The sequence below is a fragment of the Lethenteron reissneri genome, chromosome 58 (assembly GCF_015708825.2).
Source record: "Lethenteron reissneri isolate LAM-NWPU_2019-01 chromosome 58, ASM1570882v1, whole genome shotgun sequence".
In the NCBI taxonomy this organism is placed as follows: domain Eukaryota; kingdom Metazoa; phylum Chordata; class Hyperoartia; order Petromyzontiformes; family Petromyzontidae; genus Lethenteron; species Lethenteron reissneri.
In genome coordinates this window covers 6,932,775-6,953,969 of record NC_083836.1, presented here as the reverse complement: position 1 = coordinate 6,953,969, position 21,195 = coordinate 6,932,775, and the positions used below count along the sequence as shown (strand labels likewise).

General features: G+C 43.1%; 1 protein-coding gene across 2 annotated transcripts in view; it reads right to left on the bottom strand.

Moving 5' to 3' along the window:
• Positions 1–21,195, bottom strand: part of LOC133357558 (sucrase-isomaltase, intestinal-like) — a 341,356-nt gene that overhangs the window by 170,296 nt on the left and 149,865 nt on the right. For both annotated transcript variants that reach the window (XM_061575541.1, XM_061575542.1), the window contains exon 9: positions 15,445–15,557. In XM_061575541.1, the coding sequence (XP_061431525.1) occupies positions 15,445–15,557 (113 nt within the window). The remainder of the gene's footprint in view (positions 1–15,444; positions 15,558–21,195) is intronic.

The following is a 21,195-nucleotide window of genomic DNA, read 5'->3' as shown; positions in this document are numbered from 1 at the left end:
ACTAAATTATGGCACGTGTGCCAAACGAGGTTGCACTTGAGGTCACGTGAAATGTCGAAGGATCACGAGTAGAAGACCACGGTGGAGACCCACGTGTTATGGGTTGACGGAGATACTCAGATGAATGGCAGGTTAACCACCTGGGCTTTTTACTGTGCCACAGTTGGTCCACTACTAAAACAAGAGACAAAGACCCCCCCCCCCATATATTCTCAACAGACTTTGGGGCAAGTGCTGTTTGCGAGCACCTATGAAGGCCGGCACGGTACACGAGGGGGTGGGTGGCTGAAACCACCCCCGATCGCATTTGTCTCCCCAGCGGTGATGTTTATACACCACACTATGTACTTATTTGAGGCTGAGTCGACCTAGGGGAGGCCCAGGACTTCACACACACATAAAATATCCACACACGCACCACGCACAAACATCCACCCCCAAATCTGGCTAGCTATTGCGATGATAACCTTCAGACAAACAATTACAGTTTGCAAGGTTAACCCTCTTGTTTAGTTTTAAGTTTTTTGAGGATGTTGTTTGTGGCTGACAGACAAGCAGTGATATATAAAATCGATTCCCTCTGAGCGGGATTATTCTCCACAAATCCTTTTATCTGTGGAATTATTTTTCATTCTCGGTCACCACTTGTAAAATAAAATAAAGAAATAAAAACATCCACAAGCGGAGGTTTTTCTCCTTCATCTTCCAGTTCTAATGAAGGTTTTGTACGATCAAGATGCCTGCGACTAAATATAACCTTTCTGAAGGTTAAGCAGTTTTAGCCTGGACAGTGTTTTTGAACGGATCACTGCCAACCGAGGGTAGCATAGCCCACAATGCCATCCTCAGCCCACAATGCCTGGAGCATTGTCCAGGGCAGCACGGCAAAATCCATTGCTGTTCTGCAGCTCCCCCACCACCTCCCACCTACACTAACCCACACGGACAGGGTGGTGAGGTTTGGTCGAATATCGCTCACGGCCCTGCAAGGCACGTGGAGGTCCTTACTTGCTTGTTGTTGTAACTAACTGTATGTATATTCTTGGTTCTTTCGGTAAAGTCACGTCGAAGGGAAATAATAAAATAAAACATTTTTTTTACATTTGTATTATTTTATTATTTCCCTTCTACGTGACTTTACCGAAATAAACCAAGACTATGAATCCCTGCAGTTACGAAAGCTTTCAATCGAAATTTAACTGTATGTATGTTGAAATTATTTCGACATCTGTGAAAGAGCTTCATAGCTCATCGGATTTCTTCAGGATAAATACAGATTCTGATTCATTCAGCACTAGACTGACAAAATGGATTGTAGACATATGTACATGAGCAAAATGTTTTTTTTTGTCAGAGCCTCCAGAATAAAGCGTGTTGTGACTGCCAGCCAGCTCATATACGGTCTCGATGTAGCATAGCCTCACAATTACCTGCGATCAATGCCGTTCTCTAAGTGGGTTTGCATTGCCCCGGATTAATAAGCGGTTGTCCGTCCGTCGATATTGACGGACGTGACGATGTTTTTCTTTTTTTTGAGAAGCGTTGACACCTTTTCCCCTGCCAATTGACATTATTGGCTCGAGCCCCCAATAAAAAAACTCCAAACGGTGATTGTCACATTGCTATATTTTTCGAAAGCATTTTACGAATAGATTGTTCCGCGAGGCACGCGACCAAAATGCTGCACGTGGTTCAGCATAGCGCGCGGCTTTGTGTGCTTGTGGAGAGAAAACCTGTGCATGCAATAGGATAGTACTCATAGGTCTGAACAGATGGATTCAAGAATGAATTTGTTGTGCTGCCATCTCCTGGCCATCGATAAGCAAACCACCCAGAATGTGTCCAATCTTATCGTGTCTCCATCCCCCCCAATTACAGCGTCATTCTAATCTGCCCGAGCAGGGCGACTCAATTCACGTGCATAGATAAGGTGATCCTGTGCATGAATTCGATGTAAATTAAGGCTGTCGGGCAGAGCTCGCGGCCTCGAACAGGCCACATCGTTGGAAGGGATGACGACCGGCGATCAAGAATATTCTTCCATTCTTCGGCTGTCCTTCACGAACGACGGTGACTGCGGAGGACAGCTCGCCGCAGCAATTTCCCTGCGCGCCGGTGGGGTGAGGGGCACCAGCCCCTTGGCCTGGAAGCATCGGCCGCACCGTGGGCGAGAGTTGCTGCTCGTCTGCTAGATGGGATTCGTGTTGTTGCTGCTGCTTCCGGTGTTGATGTTGATAGATTGTTGTTGTTCTTTTTAAATCCTTTATATTAAGTTCACTTGCTTGCTTGCGCGCTTACGACCGTGCAAATCTTTCGGTCGTTTTTTAACCCACTTCCCGTGATCCAATCGAGCTGACATTTTGCACACAGACTCGTTGTGCGTGACAATTTATTTTAGTGAAAATTTTTTTCCCAAAATGATCCACTTTTTAGGAACTTTTTTTTTCATATTTAATTTTAAATACCAATGTGATAAATATGAAACTCTTACTCAAGAAAAACAGAAATGAATAATAAAATAAAACCGATGCCACGCATATAAATGAATTATAGTGAAAAACTTTGTTTTTACGGGTTAAGTTTTTTCTCCCCTTTTTTCTTCAACCCACTTGACCGAGTCGGCCACATCAGCCACTTCTTGCGCTGCTTTACCGTTGGCTCTGACATTTCCTCCCGGGAGTCCCACATTGATATTTAGCTCTCTTGGGTTAGCTTTTCGAGGCGTCTTTGTAGCGCAGTTTTTGGCCACCGAGAACATGCCTTGCTCTTTGAGTTCACCGTAAAGAAGGAGCTTAGAAGCCGATGGTCCGCCGTTCGACTTACGTGCCCTGACCATCTCGACTGAGAGGAGGTAACTATTGCCTCTGCACTGGGAACTCCAGCTCCAGGGATCAAGAATAATGCCAGAGTGGCAGCAATGGGTCCGAGAGCAAGGCCGCTGGGGAGAGATGGAGTGATGAAATCAGCCCATGTGTAGGTGCTAGGTAGATTCCGGGATTGTGAGAGACGGCAATGACTTGGAGAAATCTTCATCCAGCAGTGGGTTGGAGATGAAAACATCTCATCTCATTATGAAAGTGGCCTTTTTCGATTTAAAGCTTTTGTGACTGCAGGGATTCATCTTCTTGGTTCTTTCGGTTAATGTCACGTAGAAGGGAAGTAATAAAATAATAAAAATAAAACATAATAAAACAATTCTCACGAAGTTTCGGCCACAACGCAAGCAGCCGTCCTCAGGTGAAAACCAGGTCTGTCGAGGCGACAGCGTAGAATTGTTTTTTTATGTTTTATTTTTATTCTTTTATTACTTCCCTTCTACGTGACTTTACCGAAAGAACCAAGAAGATGAAAGTGGCCTTTGTGATGAATAGGAAGAAAACTTTGGGAAACTCATTATGTTAAAAATGTAATTAATTATCTCATCACCATTGCTATCATCAACACCAGCATCATCATGAACTGTGTAAATAACAATGCCATCGTCAATTACACAATCGACAACACATTTGTCACCATGGGCATGACCGGTATCTGTGACCATCCTTGTAATCATTACAATGTAAATAACACAAAAGTCGTGTTCACCATGGTCATCCTCACGATGGAAATGTATCCAGCATCTTGTCATAGAAACGCGCCTTCAAATGCCACGTGGCATCAGAACCGGCCCTAGACCTTTGGGGGCCCTAAGCAAAATTTGGTTGGAGGCCCCTTTGATGTATGATTTTTTTCACCCACGAGCTAGCAGTGACTCTAGGGGGCCCTCTGCTGGCCACGGGGCCCTTTGCAATTGCAAGGGTCGCTTAGTGGCTGGGCCGGCTCTGCGTGGCATGCACACAATACATTTCACATTGCATCGTGAATAATGCTGCTCAAGAGATAAATGTTTCCCGCTTGGATTTGAAGGTCAACAGAGAACACTGATTGCAGGCTTACCACTTATATAATCTAGATCTTAGAATACGGGAAAAAAACAGCAGCGTTAAGATTGTGCCAATGCCTGATAAACATCCTTAAAGACGAGTGAAACAAACGAGCATCAGATCCCCCGGACTGAAATGCCCATCGAAGCTGGTATTCACTCAACAGGAACAAAGGCCCCATGAGCATAGCCACATCAATAGCCGTGCACGAGGCGCTGCAGACAACGCAAGCACAAGAGGTGGCATTGACTGCAAAAGCCACGACGATGCCCACTTTTTACCTATCCATGTCCTGCGGAATACACCGTAGGGAGTTTTGTTGTTAAACAGTTGTTATGTTATACTGTGTTCCAAAACTTAGCTCTATAACTCTCAAAAAAGGGGCGGGTGGGGGGTGGGGTGTTCACATTTACGTGCAAGTCGTCTTACCTGCCCAGCAGGGGCAAACTAACCAGCAGAAGAAATCTTTCACATTTGCAAGGAGAGTCTCTTCCCTCGGACTGCGATTTTTCTCATCGCCGTTATCGTGGCGACGCTCGCACGGCGCTCCGTAATAAATCCACGGACTAGCAACAACAACTCAAAAAAACTAAAAGTTATTTTTTTCTTCTTTCAAAGAGCCGAGTCGTCGACTGATTTGGGCCATCGCATTCATCTTGTTGACGAATATGGTCTTTTATTCCCTCTTTCTCTGCCTTTCTTTCCATGCCAGTGATTTACAAATGCGTTTTATGAGAATACATTTGAGCATTTCCACCCCTCCCCCATAACTTACCAGCCACCGGCTACAATTTAACGTAGCAATAATGGCAAAAAAAAACCCATACACATAAAGCGCTCTTTCGGAAATGCTTTAAAAAGTTCTAGTTTAGCAAAGTAAACAAATCATTTTTAATTCACACAGAATTACAAGGGTCCGTTTTGTGGGGGGAAAAAAAACATGTAGAAACCACCACCCTGCCTCGCCTCCACCCTTTGTTAACGTTTCCACGAGCACTCCAGCGCCGCACAATAACTAAGGATGAAATGTAATTGAAAACTATAAATCGTTTGATGAGCCAGAGTGGTGGATGCAGTGCGGGCCCAAGCTCTTCCACTTCTTGTCTCATCGCTTGTCCCAAATGGAGCTTTGCAACAAGGAACATTTGCAACTCGACGAGCAGCAGCAAGGTTGTAAATATTACTTTGCAGCAGAGATAGCAAGAAATAATAATAAAGAAACCTATCTCCTTCTTTGTTTAGCGCGAAGCCAGAGGCCCATTGAAATGCACTAACTTTTGTGCTGCGGAAAAAAAAGAATACGATTGTAATTGTGACTGCAGTTCAGACACTCCATTACAATTCGCTCAACCCGTCCCCATCGCAGCCAGATTACTTTTAGAAACTTTCCGAGACGTCAAGTTTGCAATAATCCAATATCTCGCCTGGGCTAAGGGAGACGTGTGACACGAACGAAGACATCGTTTGGCCATTTTCGCTTTGACTTAACCACTTGTTGGTTGCACGTGTAATTTCAGAAGCAGCTTTGCAATCACATCACGGTGACGTGATGTTAATTCCCTCGCCTGGTGGGCAGGAAGCCTTGGGTTCGATCCCGACGCCTGTATATTTGGAGTTTGTATGTTCTCTCAGTGGTCGACTGGATATTTTATCCGGGTTCTCCGGTTTTTTGCGTCCACATTTAGAAATATGCGTTTATATTATTTATATTATCTCGCTGCTATAAATGTACACGTTATAAGTCACTTCGTTGAGCTATGATGTGTGGTCAGGTCATGTCTAAAAAAGAAGGTAATGGCTCAGTGGGCTTTTACCTGGTAAAATAAACATATATTTAGTGATTTTCTATCCATTCCTATACTTTGCACTCATGTTGTGTTTTCGTATTGTTTGTTGCTGGAATTTTCTGACCCGCCCCTACTGGACGTATCTGATAAAGAGCTTCATAGCTCATCGGATTCCTCCAAAAATAAGTAAAGAGTCTGATTCTAAAAAAGGTTGCAACATTTTACAGCAACGTCGACCCACTGCTGCATGAAGGCTTCTCCACGCCATGTCGGTCATGGAGGTTTCTTGACTATACTTCACCACTCCGGGTTCAAAGTGCAATGCGCTAACCACAGTGCCACTGCTCCACCCCATGCCGCACGTATGCATGTAACTACAGTGTATTAATGTATACACAATCATTAATTAAAACTTGAGCAAAAAAAATGGTTTTCAGTAGCATAGATGTGATTGCGTACTGTATATCAATAATCCTATTATTTGAACTCGAGTGGGAGTGTGCAAGAGTTTACGAGCTGAATATCTACCTATATATAATATATTGAGATGATGGTGTCATTGTTCAAATTGCAGACAATGGCAGAACACTCATGCATAAAATTACAGACCAAAAAAAAAACAATCTCACTGTTGGCATCAGCACTGCCTTGTGAAACGTAACGTTATCTGCTCGTATGCAGAGGAATTACTTTCCCAAGCGAAGGTGCTTATTACCGACACATCACGGAGTGGTACATTGTTTTCTCTTATGCAATGTTAATGGTGAGGGGTGGTGGCATTTTTCAGCCTGAGTGTTTTTCCGCAAACAAAACATTCATCCAAAGTTGTAATTGGCATTGACTCTGCGCGTACGGTAAGTTCACGGTATACACGCGACAAAAGGGAGGGAGGGGAGGGGGAACTCATGGAGCTTGAGCAATTGACACCGCGGCTTGAAGAGTAAAAGAGGAAACTTAAACGTAGTAATTAAAGCCAATTTTTAGAAACGCGCAGCCAAAGCCGCGATGTTAATCCCGTAATGGTTAATGAGAAGTGAGGAGGGAAAGCAGCCGCAGAACAAATTGGACAGCCTAATGTTTTGTGCGCGTTTGTTTACGCTGGGTGAGAAGTGATGGAGGAGGGGGGGGAGGTGACTGTGTGAAAGAGAAAAAAAAAGAAACGTGAATTCGAGTAGAACACACAAAAAAGAGAGAGAGGACGATAAGCAGAACGGTTGTTTGACGATGCGACCCGCAAGCAAAGTGCCGTCGTGCGCTATCGTGAGGGCCATGGAGGCTCGGTGACTCGACGCGGAATCGTTCACAACCAATGGGAAGACGTCAATCGTCCATCAGTCACCGGGCACACTTTCAGCTCTGTGACCTCTGTGGGATATTCTAAAAGTCAACAATCGGGAATAAATCCTGCAATAAGGGCACATGAGGAAATGATGTTGTATGTTTTTTAATGGAATGTTTCTGGCCCAATTCCCCCTCCCCCCCCGATTGTGCTGTCGGCACGATGTTAAGAGACAGGGAATTAATTCAGATATCTCGCAGAGCAATTGCAGCCGTTCATGTTTGTGTACATCCCATGGAAGAAGATTTCACGGATATATCTCTGGGGTGCCTTAAAAAGTGACCTCTGGGTCCAAACAGTAAAGGGCAGCACTTTCCCAACCGCTCCGTACGCGAGAGCAATGTTCATCGTGCGACAAACACACTGTCAAGCAATCCACCACATTAAGTGCAGAACCAAATGTAATCTGTTTTATTGTGCAGTTATTGGTGACCAGGGTGGGATTATAACCTAATATAAACTATTAAACTTCGAAACTATATATTATTTTAACCATGTAAGGCACACTGAGCTATAAATCTATTTTTCAGATGCCACCTGGACACAAACGATAGCCCAACGAAGTGGCTCATCGTGTGGAAATATATTGCAGCCAAATACTGTTGATTCTAAATGTGGAGGGGAAAATCGGAGGGCCCAGAAAAAATATCCACACGACCACGGGGAGAGAGACATGCAAACTCAAAATATACAGGCGTCAGGGTCGGGATCGAACCCACGACCTCCTGTGTGCCTGGATTTGAACCCAGGATCTCAGCATTGCCAGCTCAGCATTCTGACCTCTGAGGCACCCACCCACCCATTAAAGGATGAAATTAACATTTCCAATTTCCCAACCCACATTCCTATAAAATAGATCGTCCTTGTATGTTTACTGTTTCATTTAATTGGTTTGCATTCATCAACTTTATCAGCATTTAAGAGATGAAGCTGTAATTAAGAATCGATGAGAATTGTTTTAGATGTACTGTACATAAATAGTAAACGAAACAACTAGTGATATAGTTGCTGTCAAGGTTGATTTAATTGAAAAGGAGAAACTCTAAAGTCAGCAAACTGCTAACTATTAATCTTTGAATAAATCTAAAACGTGGGTGTGAAGGTCAGAGCAATTACCTTGCCTTATAAAACTTATTTTTTTTCCATAAAAAACGTGGTGCATTTAAACAAAACATGTAATTTCTTCTTTCCATTACATTTATAAGTTGGGCACAAAAAAAGGTGTGTGGATGTCTGAGCCCACACATTTTTGTTGTGTTTAGTTTTTTGTCCTTCCCCCACACCTCTGACGAGCACGGTTGGCTACGTGCGGTGCGAAAGAAATTCAACACACGTACATACAAAGATGAAAAATTAACCCGTAAAAACAAAATTTTTCACTATAAATCCTTTATATGCGTGGCGGCTAGAGTCCTCTCGTCCTCTGGCTTGAGATGGCTGCCACCTATGGGTCAGATGAATGGCTGCCACCATTAAGCAATTGGTAATTAAATATTAAAAAAAATCCTAAAAAGTGTAAAATTTTGGAATTTTTTTCACGAAAATACATTGTCACGAGTCTGTGTGCAAAATGTCAGCTCGATTGGATCACGGGAAGTGGGTTAAAAAACGACCGAAAGATTTGCACGGTCGTAAGCAAGCAAGCAAGCAAGCAAGTGAACTTAATATAAAGGATTTAAACATGTATGCATTTGGTTTAAGCTTCCACAGCGGAGAAAACAACACCAACATTAAAAACACTTTACCCGATGAACGATATTCACCAGGCAAATCACGCAGTCTTGCTAACAAGGCGCTGTTTGAGAATCTAACATGTGAATACCTCGCACACAATAGCTCCATCTCAATGTAATCCACCAACCCCACCTCCCAAGCGACTGCATGAAGAGCGGCACACCGCAGCCACCACGTTCAGCCATCTGTCACATTATACGTGGACAGTTAAACATGAAGCGTTCAGGTCGATTCATGAACCCAGTAAAAGTCACTCGCTCACCGAAGGTCAGTTGACTCCATATCACCCTGCTATTGCTGCCACCATGAATCCCATTAACTTCACTTCTCAATTCATCCACCCGTTTTGAGGACTTGGTCTCCACCAGACAGGTTGATTTGTCTCATCCACCACCCTGTGTTCAACTACCACACTGCAGGTCATAACAACACACCCTCACCAACACACTACCCAACTCACCTACTCACTCATCACCACACTGTAGGTCACGACACTCTCCTTTCTGCTCTTTCCTCACACTGCTCGACTTTTGGGGATTTCCTCCCAACTCTTTTTGCAAGTTCTCATAAGCGGGCTGCATTCAAGAAGTGTGTCTATGAACTCTTATATATTACACCAGGGGTCGGGAACCTTTTTGACTGGGAGAGCCATAAAAGCCAAATATTTCTAAATATATTTCATTGAGAGCCATATAGTATTTTAACGTATAATAAATTAAATATGTCTTACTTTTAATGCGACTTCTGGTGCTGCATGGTTTTGCTGATGGCCTTGTAGTCTGGTTCGTACATGGTGAGGTTGAGCTTCATGCAGGCGTGACCCGTGAAATTTATCTTCAAAACTAATTTCTGTTTATTTTAAAATGACACAATATTATTAAGCAATATCACAAGTATTTTAAAATCAGTTCCAAACTGATTTATTTTTTATTTTTTTCAACTCCAAATTGTCTGGGAGCCATATGCCGTCACCGGAAGAGCCATATATGGCTCGCGAGCCATAGGTTCCCGACTGCTGTATTACACCATCAGTATGCCGGGCAATGAGTGAGTGTGGCTGGTGAGTGTCTGGGAGTGGCGAGTGTTTGACAAGTGTGACTGTGATTGGTGAACCTGCATAGTGGATGTGATTGTCTGGTGAGGGGTGAGCATCAGGTGAGTACTTCATGTTAGGTGAGTGGCGAGTGTCAGATCAGTGGTCTGTTAAAGGTCAAGGGAGATGAATCGCCAACTAGCCTAGTCTGCATTATAAGAAATGCAATTTTAGATCAGGGATGAGGAATCGATTAAGTTAATTGATCAAATAAAACGTGAAATGTACCTCTTCTTTTGGAGTCATTTACTCAGGCCCCTTTGAAAAAGGAAGCCAGAGGGCCTGCATGAGGATGTTTGTCAAATTCCGTAAATGAGAGTTTGGCATTCGAAACCAAAGTACTCAAGATTAACAAGACGCATGCAATGTATATCTATGGGACCTTTTTGCCAGTAACACAATGATGAAAACATAAGCATAGGCGTCACCCTTTCTGGAAATAAAACAGGTGGTAAGATGTTCAAACACCAAAAAAATATCCACTGTTACAACTTGTTGCACATCTATTCATGTCTGAACAATTGCTCCATGTCAATTCACATTTTTGCACATGCTAGTAATGAGTGAGGATATGCGCATACGTTAATAGTCTTTTAACATACAGTGTGTACACTATTACTTTGAAAGCCTACTGGCTATCAACAAAGATTAGTTCATGAAGCCATCCATAAAAACAGACAGACACAATTTCAACTATGAGGATGGTTATAAACTCAGCAATTATTGGAAAGATGTCATCAACCATTTGGGGTCATGATTTGTGTTTTCTTGTCAACCTCCACCGTCAGCAGTGTGGGTGTGTGGAGCGAGGGGCAATGATTGTCTGGCGGCCCTTTGATTGGGGGAGACCCACTGCCGGTTTAGTTGTTTTCTCCTACATTAACATTAGCTACCCCGCCCATGCTGCTGATACACTTGGGCTACGCCCATCTCTAAACCTTTATAAACAGTTTGCCTTTAGATGCTAACCCCCCTTTTCCTGATGATCGAAACGTGGTGGTTTTTGTTTTTACTTTTATTTTATTATTTGTATTCACTTTTTTTCTATCTACGTGACTTTACCGAAAGAACCAAAGAATAGTGTGTCCACTACGAAGCTTTTTGTTTTAATTGCCCAGTGTGCAGGTATTAATTCGTGCTACATGCCAAAGCATGAATTGTGTTCTACATGGGTAAAATATAGTCCAAGAATGGCCTTTGAAGGACTATTTCCATAACTCTTTCCAACTAAAGTTCAAAGCGTTTGTGCATGAATTATCTCTGTCTGTTCATCCATCCATCCGTCCATCTGTCTATACCATGGGGTCTTAATAACACTCTTCACTCTCCTAAGTATGATCCGATAAGAGGACAACTTTAGACTGCAATTATTTTGCTGTTGGGGACTTGCCCTCGAAAAAAACTCTACACATTCGTCAATGACACTGCGTAAACATGTAAATATATGCTGTATATACAACAGGCCAAGCATTGGCCAATAGCCATTCTTCTTAACACGTAAAGAAGGGATATTGCCGAAAACGTTGTCTATATATATTTTAAAGCAGTGTTACTGGGGAAGGTGTTTTTTTGTAACTGTGCATGTTCATCACTGCCAAGGCACCATCATCAAATAGTTTAATTGCCAGAGGAAATCAGGTAAAAAAAATTTGCACGAAAGGATGCTCATAATTTGGAGTTGAAAGCAGAGCAAAATGGCACGAGCTGAACGCGTGTAAACACATTTTGTTCCGCCCACAAACCCGTCAGCTTTGCGCATTGCGAGCTTTCGTGATTAAATACAAATCGAGGACAAATGCGCGGTGCCGGGAATCTTTGTGTAATTCACAGACGTGTGTGATTAGAACGGTTGGCTACATACGTTGCACGAAATAAGTTAAACGTACGAGCATGAATTGAGACTTCCATTGCGTTTTCAGCAATTGTGGAAGGTGGACAAATCAATTGCAACGACTTCTGGCCGCGGTGACATGAACAATTACATCTGGCATACCATCAAAAAGGCATTAAGCAATCCATCCATTGTGCACTAAAAAAAAATGAATGTTAACGTTTTCTGGTGTGGGCTGTTATGCAGATACTGAACATCAGTCACGAGCTTCATTCTAAAGGATTAACTTACCAACCCCTCATATCATCCACAACAGACATGTTCATTTACTTATGAATGTCGTGAGGGGGGGGGGGAGGATGTATGTTTCAGAGCGAGCGTATATCAGGAATTGTTGCAGTACAAATGGTATGCTATTTGTTAGGCGTGCTGCAATATAAAAAAGGCGAGGTTTCAATGTGTATGGAAAAAAAAATCCAGCCGTTCTCAACCCACCCGACACAGGCAATTAGTAAAGTTTGTCAATGATGGGAGGTTTTTTTGCCATATTATTTCCAATTTGGCAAAGTTTCCCAAATTAGAAAAAAATTGATCTGCAAATTACACAATTGGGACCATACATAGCAAACCATTACCCCCGCTACTGGCAGACGAACGCAGTGGGTCACTTTTTCGAATTAAACCTATCCCGGTCTTTGGAGTGTTCACCTGGTTAAACAAAATAAACTGCAGCCACACTAGTTAGTGCAGGTTGGTAAAAGGTGGAGGGGAGTCGAGTGGAGGGGGGGGGGGGGATTAAACCTTGGCCGGTAATCCAACTTAGGTCGCCGGATTCTGCAAACGGTGGGCTGACCACCCATAATACTTTCATTGCAGGTGTAATCAGCGTTCACGTGACAGCTCAGACAAGAAGTATCAATTTAACACGTAGGCTTTCAAGACCAATATTATTCATAATCAACGTTTTTGGGTTTAGAGCGCGTTATTTATAAATGTGTCGTAACCCTCCACCACCCGACACGGCCAATCAGTAAAAAAAGTGTCACGTTGACAAAAGACAAATAGTTCACTGCTTTAGCCCACCGGTGTGTTGAAGCGTGAAACCACAACATTTACAATTTGAGTACGACGATGCAATTACCAGCGAAACGTCGTACTCAAATTGTAAATGTTGTGGTTTCACGCTTCAACACACCGGTGGGCTAAAGCAGTGAACTATTTGTCTTTTGTCAACGTGACACTTTTTTACTGATTGGCCGTGTCGGGTGGTGGAGGGTTACGACACATTTATAAATAACGCGATCTAAACCCAAAAACGTTGATTATGAAGAAGTATCAAATTATATTAACGGGCCCAAACGTACCTGTACCTCTCCTAGCCAGACACGCCATCCACGAACTATGAATGCGCCTTAATGCCCTCATCTTGCGACAAGATGAGGCATTTGATTGTTTAAAATCTTTTGAAATAGCAAAACTTGTATGGGGAGGTGGGGGGGGAGGAACCAGCCGCAACCGTTCATCAGACTCGCACATTCCCGTCGCTAAAGTTACCCTCGACTGTTTTTTCATTAAATAATTTTATTCCACCCCCCAACTAGGTCCGCTCAGAACGATGCTTCGATTTAAACTTTCGTGAATGCAGGGATTCATCTTCTTGGTTCTTTCGGTAAAGTCACGTAGAAGGGAAATAATAAAATAATAAAAATAAAACATAATAAAATACAATTCTCACGACTTTTCGGCCACAACGCAAGCAGCCGTCCTCAGGTGAAGAACACGTTTGTCATTTAGACGCTGTCTTTCCGACAGACCTGTTCTTCACCTGAGGACGGCTGCTTGCGTTGTGGCCGAAACGTCGTGAGAATTGTATTTTATTATGTTTTATTTTTTATTATTTCCCTTCTACGTGACTTTACCGAAAGAACCAAGAAGACAGAACGATGCTGTTACGATGCAACCCTGCAAACGCGGCGTAGCTTTGCCGACCGTGATGGGCGCAGTTGATGATCGTTGCGAGCGCGCAATAGAAATGGGTCTCCGACTGAGCGGCGGTAACGGATCGGAGAAGCCTTCACCACCAACTGGATTGGTCATGGCCGATGGCGATGATGGTGGTGAATTCTTCACAGAGCTTCTCTTGAGTAATCGTCGGTTTGCAACCTGATTGCCGATCAGTGGCATATTGGTGACAGCCTAATAAAAAACATGGAGCAAACTGCTTTGAACATGAGGAAAATGCTACGCTGTATATTACAAGTCAGAATCAGAATATTTATACTGTAGGAATCCAGTGATCTATTAAGCTATTTTTCCCATATGTCTAGTAGGGGCGGGTAAGACCGTTATAACAACCAACAATACGAGAACACGATAGGAGTGCAAAGTACAAGAAAGGTAAACAAGTCAGACAAACAATTACAAATACAACAATAAACCATCCTCATCCTACCAGGCAAAGCCCACTGAGGTATTAACTTATTTTTCAGAAGCGACCTGGCCACAAATGATAACTCAACAAAGTAACCCATCATTTGGACATTTATAGCGACAAAATCATCTAAATAATCTCAATACATGTTTATAACCGTGGAGGGAAAAACCTCAGGACCCATAGAAAAAATGCACTCGACCACGGGGAGAACATGAAAACTCCAAATATATAGGCGTCAAGGGTCGGGATCGAACCCCCGTGCGCCTGCATACCAGGTGAAGGATGATAACACCTCACCACCGTGTACGCGAGATGAAGAACACACGGTGCACACACACTGCAATGGGTGTGGGCGGTTAGTTGTGATATGCGACGTTGTGCCTCATACATTGTCCGTGCAGGAGGGAGGATAAATGTGGATTGGATCTCATCTCTTGCGGGATGGAGCTGGCATAACTTAATTTGCTAACAAGATTGCGAAACATTTGAAGATATATTATGGGACCTCCTTTGCCAGTACCAAAATATGAGAATAGGTTTTCCCATTTTTTGTGGCAACAAAATAGGTGTTGAGATGTTTAAACAGCAAACTGAAACCTTTTACAAGGAATCATGTCTGCATTAACCACAATACTTGTGGTCAGAATGCAAAAAAAAACACTCTGATAATATATGCATTGTCTTTGAAACTGATTGGTCCACACCAGAGACATCTTTCTTTCGAGCCTAGTCTCAAACGGTGTTAAACCAGAGGATTCAGTTTCAAAGACAATGCATATACTATCAGAGTATGTTTTTGTTTGCATTCTGACCACAAGTATTGTGGTTAATGCAGACATAATTCCTTGTAAAAGGTTTCAATTTGGTGTTTTAGCATCTTAACAACTGTTGTGTTGCCAGAAAAAAGGGGAAAACCTATTCTCAATTGAAGATATCTTTCAGAATAAAGCTTTATTGTTGTTGTTAAATGGAATAAATATTAATGTGTCTTTAACCCATCACCACCCGACACAGCCAATTAGTTAGGTTTGCCACATAAACGAAACGTGCCAATTAGTTACAAACCGGTGTGCTGAAGTAGTAACAACACATTCATACTTACACCATCTAACCCCCCAAAAAATAACACCTTCATTATGAATAACATTGGCCACGAAAGCCCACGTGTTCAAATTGAAGATATCTGTTAGAGGGACACAACTGGAAAACAAAGCAGGGTGGATAAACCTGTGCATCTACTGATGGTGCTCCGTGAGCAACGGATGATAACTTATTGTCCGAGGTGCGTCTCCACGGCACATACCTCGTGGTACTGCTGGACCACCTCCTCTGGCGATGGCCCCAAAAAAATGTAAAAGTCGAGCACCCCTCCAATGGTGCGATATGTCAGGGCTGGCGTGGGCTGTATGGTGACGTCTGAGAAAACAAACGCAAAAAAACACACACACAACACGACAGATTGTAGGTATGCACCCATTTCAAACCTTTAATAAGTATAACCCGTAAAAACAAAGTTTTTCACTATAAATCCTTTATATGCGTGGCGGCTAGAGTCCTCTCGTCCTCTGGCTTGAGATGGCTGCCACCTATGGGTCAGATGATTGTCTGCCAGTATTAAGCAATTGATAATTAAATATTAAATTTGTTTTCCCTAAACAGTGGAAAATTTTGGAAAAATGTTTTCACGAAAATAAATTGTCACGCACAACGAGTCTGTGTGCAAAATGTCAGCTCGATTGGATCACGGGAAGTGGGTTAAAAAACGACCGAAAGATTTGCACGGTCGTAAGCAAGCAAGCAAGCACGCAAACACGCAAGCAAGCGAACTTAATATAAAGGATTTAAAAAAGTCTGCCTCAGCAGCAGACCACACTTTCCCATCTGATGATGGACGCTTGTGTTGTGCCCGAAACGTCGTGATTTATTTTATACCTACGTGACTTTACCGAAAGCACCAAAGAGTATGGATTCCTGCAGTCACGAAAGCTTCAAATCAAGATTAAATTGTAGGTACGTGCACCACTCACTACTCCTCAGCCATCGATCTCGTCACATCATGGACCATCTATTCTCATCTCCAGCCACCAATCCCTCTCTGTTCATACCTCGGGGTTACTCCCGGTTAACTAGGTGCCGATGACATGGCGAACAAAAGTTTGCTCAATCCAGCCAGAGGCTGCTGCTGACTCTTGAAATGTATTCAGAGCTCGCCGAACGTGGGAGTTACGTTCCTCAGGAAAATGGTGTGTTGGGAAAAAAACGCGTTCGACAAATAATAGACCTAAAGGAGAAATTAGGGTTCTGTTCATTGATCTGAAATTATGACCCCCGTCTAATTCTACAAGATTCCCACTTTTGTTCCTATACTGTGTGTGTGCACACTCTTTATTTTTCAATTCCACCTTGGCACAATTCCCCCGGCTCTATTCCTCTTCCCACACTGCGGCACCCGACGCTCGCCCCTAACACTGATACTTGAACGTTCACGGTTCGACATCTCAACGTCCGTCGAACGTCCTCAACGAGTGGACGGCGAGATGCACGCGGCAATGTGTGAACATCTGCGATGTGCCGTTGCGTGTCTTGAGTGTGTTACATCATCACACGCAAAAACACACACGCGGAAAAAAAACACGCATGGTAAATTCATCGTTGTCAGAGTCGATTCGTTAACACCTTGCAACGGATGCAGTACTCTCACGCACGACTTGTCGACGCCGAGATGAGCATTTTTGCAGCGTCATACCATGATCTTTTCCAGGTCACCCTTGCAACAAAAAGGAGGCAATGTTCCACATACGTCTCAATGGGGTTTATTTCATCTGCTGGTAAAATGAAGGATCCTGCCTATTGCTTGAAAGTTTATACGTTTTTTGTTCTTGGCATAAAGCAAAGCTGCATGCCAACTGCACCCTCCGGGTCTCTCTACGCATTGTCGCTGCCTTCTGCACGCCCCCGAAATCTCTCTCTCCGAGGCACTGACGGCATCGCCATCAGCTTCGCTTCAGCAATACTCACTTATATTTTTCTCGCATACCGGGGTGGTCCTAATGTGAGCGAATTAAGCTTTCGGTGGAAGGTGATACGTTCAGTGTCACGGTTTTCAAGTCGCAGTTGACCCGTACCGGTGGATTAATCAACAGTTTTAATAGAAATGCAAAGCGTTATTAATGCACACATGCTGAGATTTTGTTGGGACAAGAATCGGTAATTTATTGCGTGGCAGTGCCAATCACGCCTCGACCATCCCATTCCTATTGTCGATTTGAGACCGTAGAAGACTTAAAGTAGCATTTATTCCCAGCCAAACTGGAACCACGACCGCAATTGAACAGACAATTGCACGATGTCATTGTCAATCATGAAGGTCGACATCAGGAGTTGCTTTTATGCCGAATCTGCGCAGCGCCACACAATCCATCATTTTGCGTTAAATCATCAACAGATGTGTGCATTGTGTCATGGGAAAGGGTGCCCCAGTCACTAAAAAAGCTATACTCTTATTACTGCATGGGAAATAGCAAATACACCGGCATAGTTTAAACAGGCAGTTAATTTTATATTTGATTCCAACCTTGCACAGGATATTCTTTGATTAGGTTGTAGATTATTTGCATGAACAGTATAAAATGCAAGGGCTTTTGAAATACGTTTTAAATGCCTTTATCTATGAGCTAATATATTCATACGTTTTTGTATCTCTCCAGTGACTGAAACTAAGTTAGTTACTCAATTTTAAATTGCATTTCAGTTTTTGTGTTATTGGTTCGTTTTAAATATATATTTTGCCATGGTCTTTGCCTCTTAGCCCTGATTTATTTTCCCCAGGTTTCCCTTGAAAAAACATACAATTCATCTCAAACAGCTTTCATTTGGTTTTAAATGAAGTAAAGGCATTAATCTAACAATGTTCAATCCAACACATTTATTAAACAGCGACATGCGTGCAAAATTGCGTGACATATACATGTGCTGCAAACTAGACAGCAGGATGTTGCTTGCTTTTTAAATTCTTTATATTAAGTTCGCTTGCTTGCTTAGGACCGTGCAAATCTTTCGGTCGTTTTTTAACCCACTTGCCGTGATCCAATCGAGCTGACATTTTCCACACAGACTCGTTGTGCGTGACAATTGATGTTCGTGAAATTTTTTTTCCAAAATTTTACACCTTTTAGGACAAAAATATTATATTTAATTACCAATTGCTTAATGGTACAATGCAATCATCTGACCCATAGGTGGCAGCCATCTCAAGCCAGAGGACGAGAGGACTCTAGCCGCCACGCATATAAAGGATTTATAGTGAAAAACTTTGTTTTTACGGGTTATACTTATTACCAGCCTCAGCATCACATGCAATGCAAAGAAATCTACTTGGTTCACAGGAGATGGGGATCGTGTCTTTTTTGTGTGACCGTGTTTAACATAAGACCAAAAGCCAAGAGATATTTAGGCCGAGCTTTTCTTACGAGTAAAACCAAGCAACCTCTAAGGCATCATTTATTTGGAGGACAAGTTAGATGCAGTTTTAGATTCAAGATTGTTTTCGTCATACGGTAGACACGGGGTGATATCAGATCATATGCAGGAGCGAGATGGGAAGTTGCATCACGAGATCGTCGAGGGAGGCTTTCATCAAGCAGTGAATTGATAATGGCTGACGACGACGATGATGATCAATCTGCATAGACATATCAGCTTTTCCAGCAATTCCGGAACAGCATTTACAATGTACGTCACCCTTTCGCTCACTCGGTTTTACGACCATCGATGCGTACGCTGTATACGCGTGTAAAATGGTACAGCTGAAGAGAACAAGACAAAAACATAGTCCGAGAAGAGGCCGCGAGGGCCCGAAAACCCTGGGCTCGTATGCAACGCTGGTGAATTTACATTTGAATGCGCTAATTAATGACGTTATTATATACGCGGCGCCCTTCATCAGCAATCACTGAACGCTTCACGAGCACCGTCACTTAAACAAAACAGAAAAAAATCCCTGGTCCCCGAATTTTCGTGAGCGCTCAGCCAAGCACACGTGCAACCCCATAACACCTTTTAATTTAATGATTGATGCCACTCCGTACAGTTCAAATTAATTGCATTGAGCACGGCTGACAGGAGGTGCTCTTAAGTACCCACGCTGGATTAGCTGACTAATTGAGGTGGTGTGGGTTCAGCAGCCATCGCATGGGCTGGCGCTTGGTCACGCCGGTCACTGCCGTCACGTGATTACCAACGGACGTGGCAGAGGAGCGATCGCTGTAAAGTGCATTGAGCGAAGTCTTCCACGAGTCGTGATCGAACAATGCAGGCCGCCGTTGGGGCCCCCGGTGGCCTTTAGTGCAGGCCCCTGACCTGAGGCCCCCGACAATATACAACACGTGACATCACCCCCCCCCCCCCCCCCATCATCATCATCGTGCTGCTCTATGGGAACCTCATTTGCCAGTAAAAATATGATAATAGTTTTTTTACCCTTCAATCTGGCAACAAAACTGACACCTTTTTACAAGGAGTCATGTTTGCATAGACCGCAATACCTGCAGTCATAATACAAACAAAAGACAATGATCATATTTTTACTGGCAAATGAGGTTCCCATAGTGTAGATGCTTGCCCCGAGCTCTCATACTCTGATGGTGCATTGTCTTTGAGTTGTGCGCCTATTGGCGTCATCTGGTCCAACCCATGTGAGACTAGGCTCTAAGGAAAGCTGTCTCGGGTGTGGACCAATCAACTTCAAGGACAGTGCATACATTATCAGAGTTATGTCTTTTGTTTGTATTATGACTGCAGGTATTGCGGTCGATGCAAACATGACTCCTTGTAAAAAGGTGTCAGTTTTGTTGCCAGATTGAAGGGTAAAAAAACGATTATCATCGTACTGTTGTTAAAGCCCAATGGTTTCAAATTTGTGGCGGTCCTCGCACTGAAGATGTCTTCTCGGCGACAGCGACAGGGATCCACCCCATTCCACCCCCACCCCCTCCGAAAATTAGTGGAGAACACTGCTTTACCAGGAGCTTCTGGACTGGAGGCTTGATTATTAATTTGTGCATTATTTGTTTTTGTTTATATCATTACTCATACCCAGGGGATGATGTCACAGTGTAATGGTGAACGCACTGAATTTTAAAGTCTAAATGTTGCAGGTTCAATTGAGGTCGCAGGTTCCATCTCAGTTGAAACGATTAACTAGTTTCTCAAATCCCACCACCTCTGTCCAATAAGCGGAACAAATGGGTGAACGACAGTTGGCCTACTCTTCCACGCTGGGTCGACGTTTTTGAAGAGGCGGGAATACCCAGACTTTATCCTTCCACACACGACCTGCCAATCGACAAACTGTGGTGTTATCGTCTTATTTCCTGGATGAATAGAGATTTAAGATACGTTCCAATTTTTTCAACTGCCACGCTGGCAGATTGAACCCGTGACCTCTGGATTGCAGGCCTTCAAATGCCGAGCAGCACATGGAAAATCTCCTAACGTCACCACACGCATTGTAGGGACTGAGTCTTTATGCTGCAGTGAACCCAATGATTATGCCGATTAGTTTTAAGTTTCAGTTTCATTTATTTGGTATAGCCCTGTGAGCCATTGGGCTCTTGAATCGTGTGCAACCGCAACAAACAAAAAACATGAACAAGAAAACATCTTTAAGTGACTATGCGTTAACAGAAAAATCCAGGAACATGATGTACTCATGTGTGATATGGCTGTTGTTCACTATTGCACCGAATATAAAAAAGTCTAGTGTGCTAAGTGAAGGATCCTCCATAAAGAAGAGTATTTCCACTTTGTTATTTTTTTTATCATGTAAGGACCACTGAGCTATAAATGATTGTTCAACGAGCTTCTCACGTGGAAATGTATAGCAGCAAATGTATAGCAGCCACATACTCTAAATGCATGTCGATTCAAAATGTGGAGGGAAAAACAGAGAAAAATCCACGCGACCACGGAGAACATGCAAACTCCAAATATACAGGCATCAAAGTCGGGATCGAATCCAAGACCTCCTGTATACAAGGAGAGGTAGTTAACATCA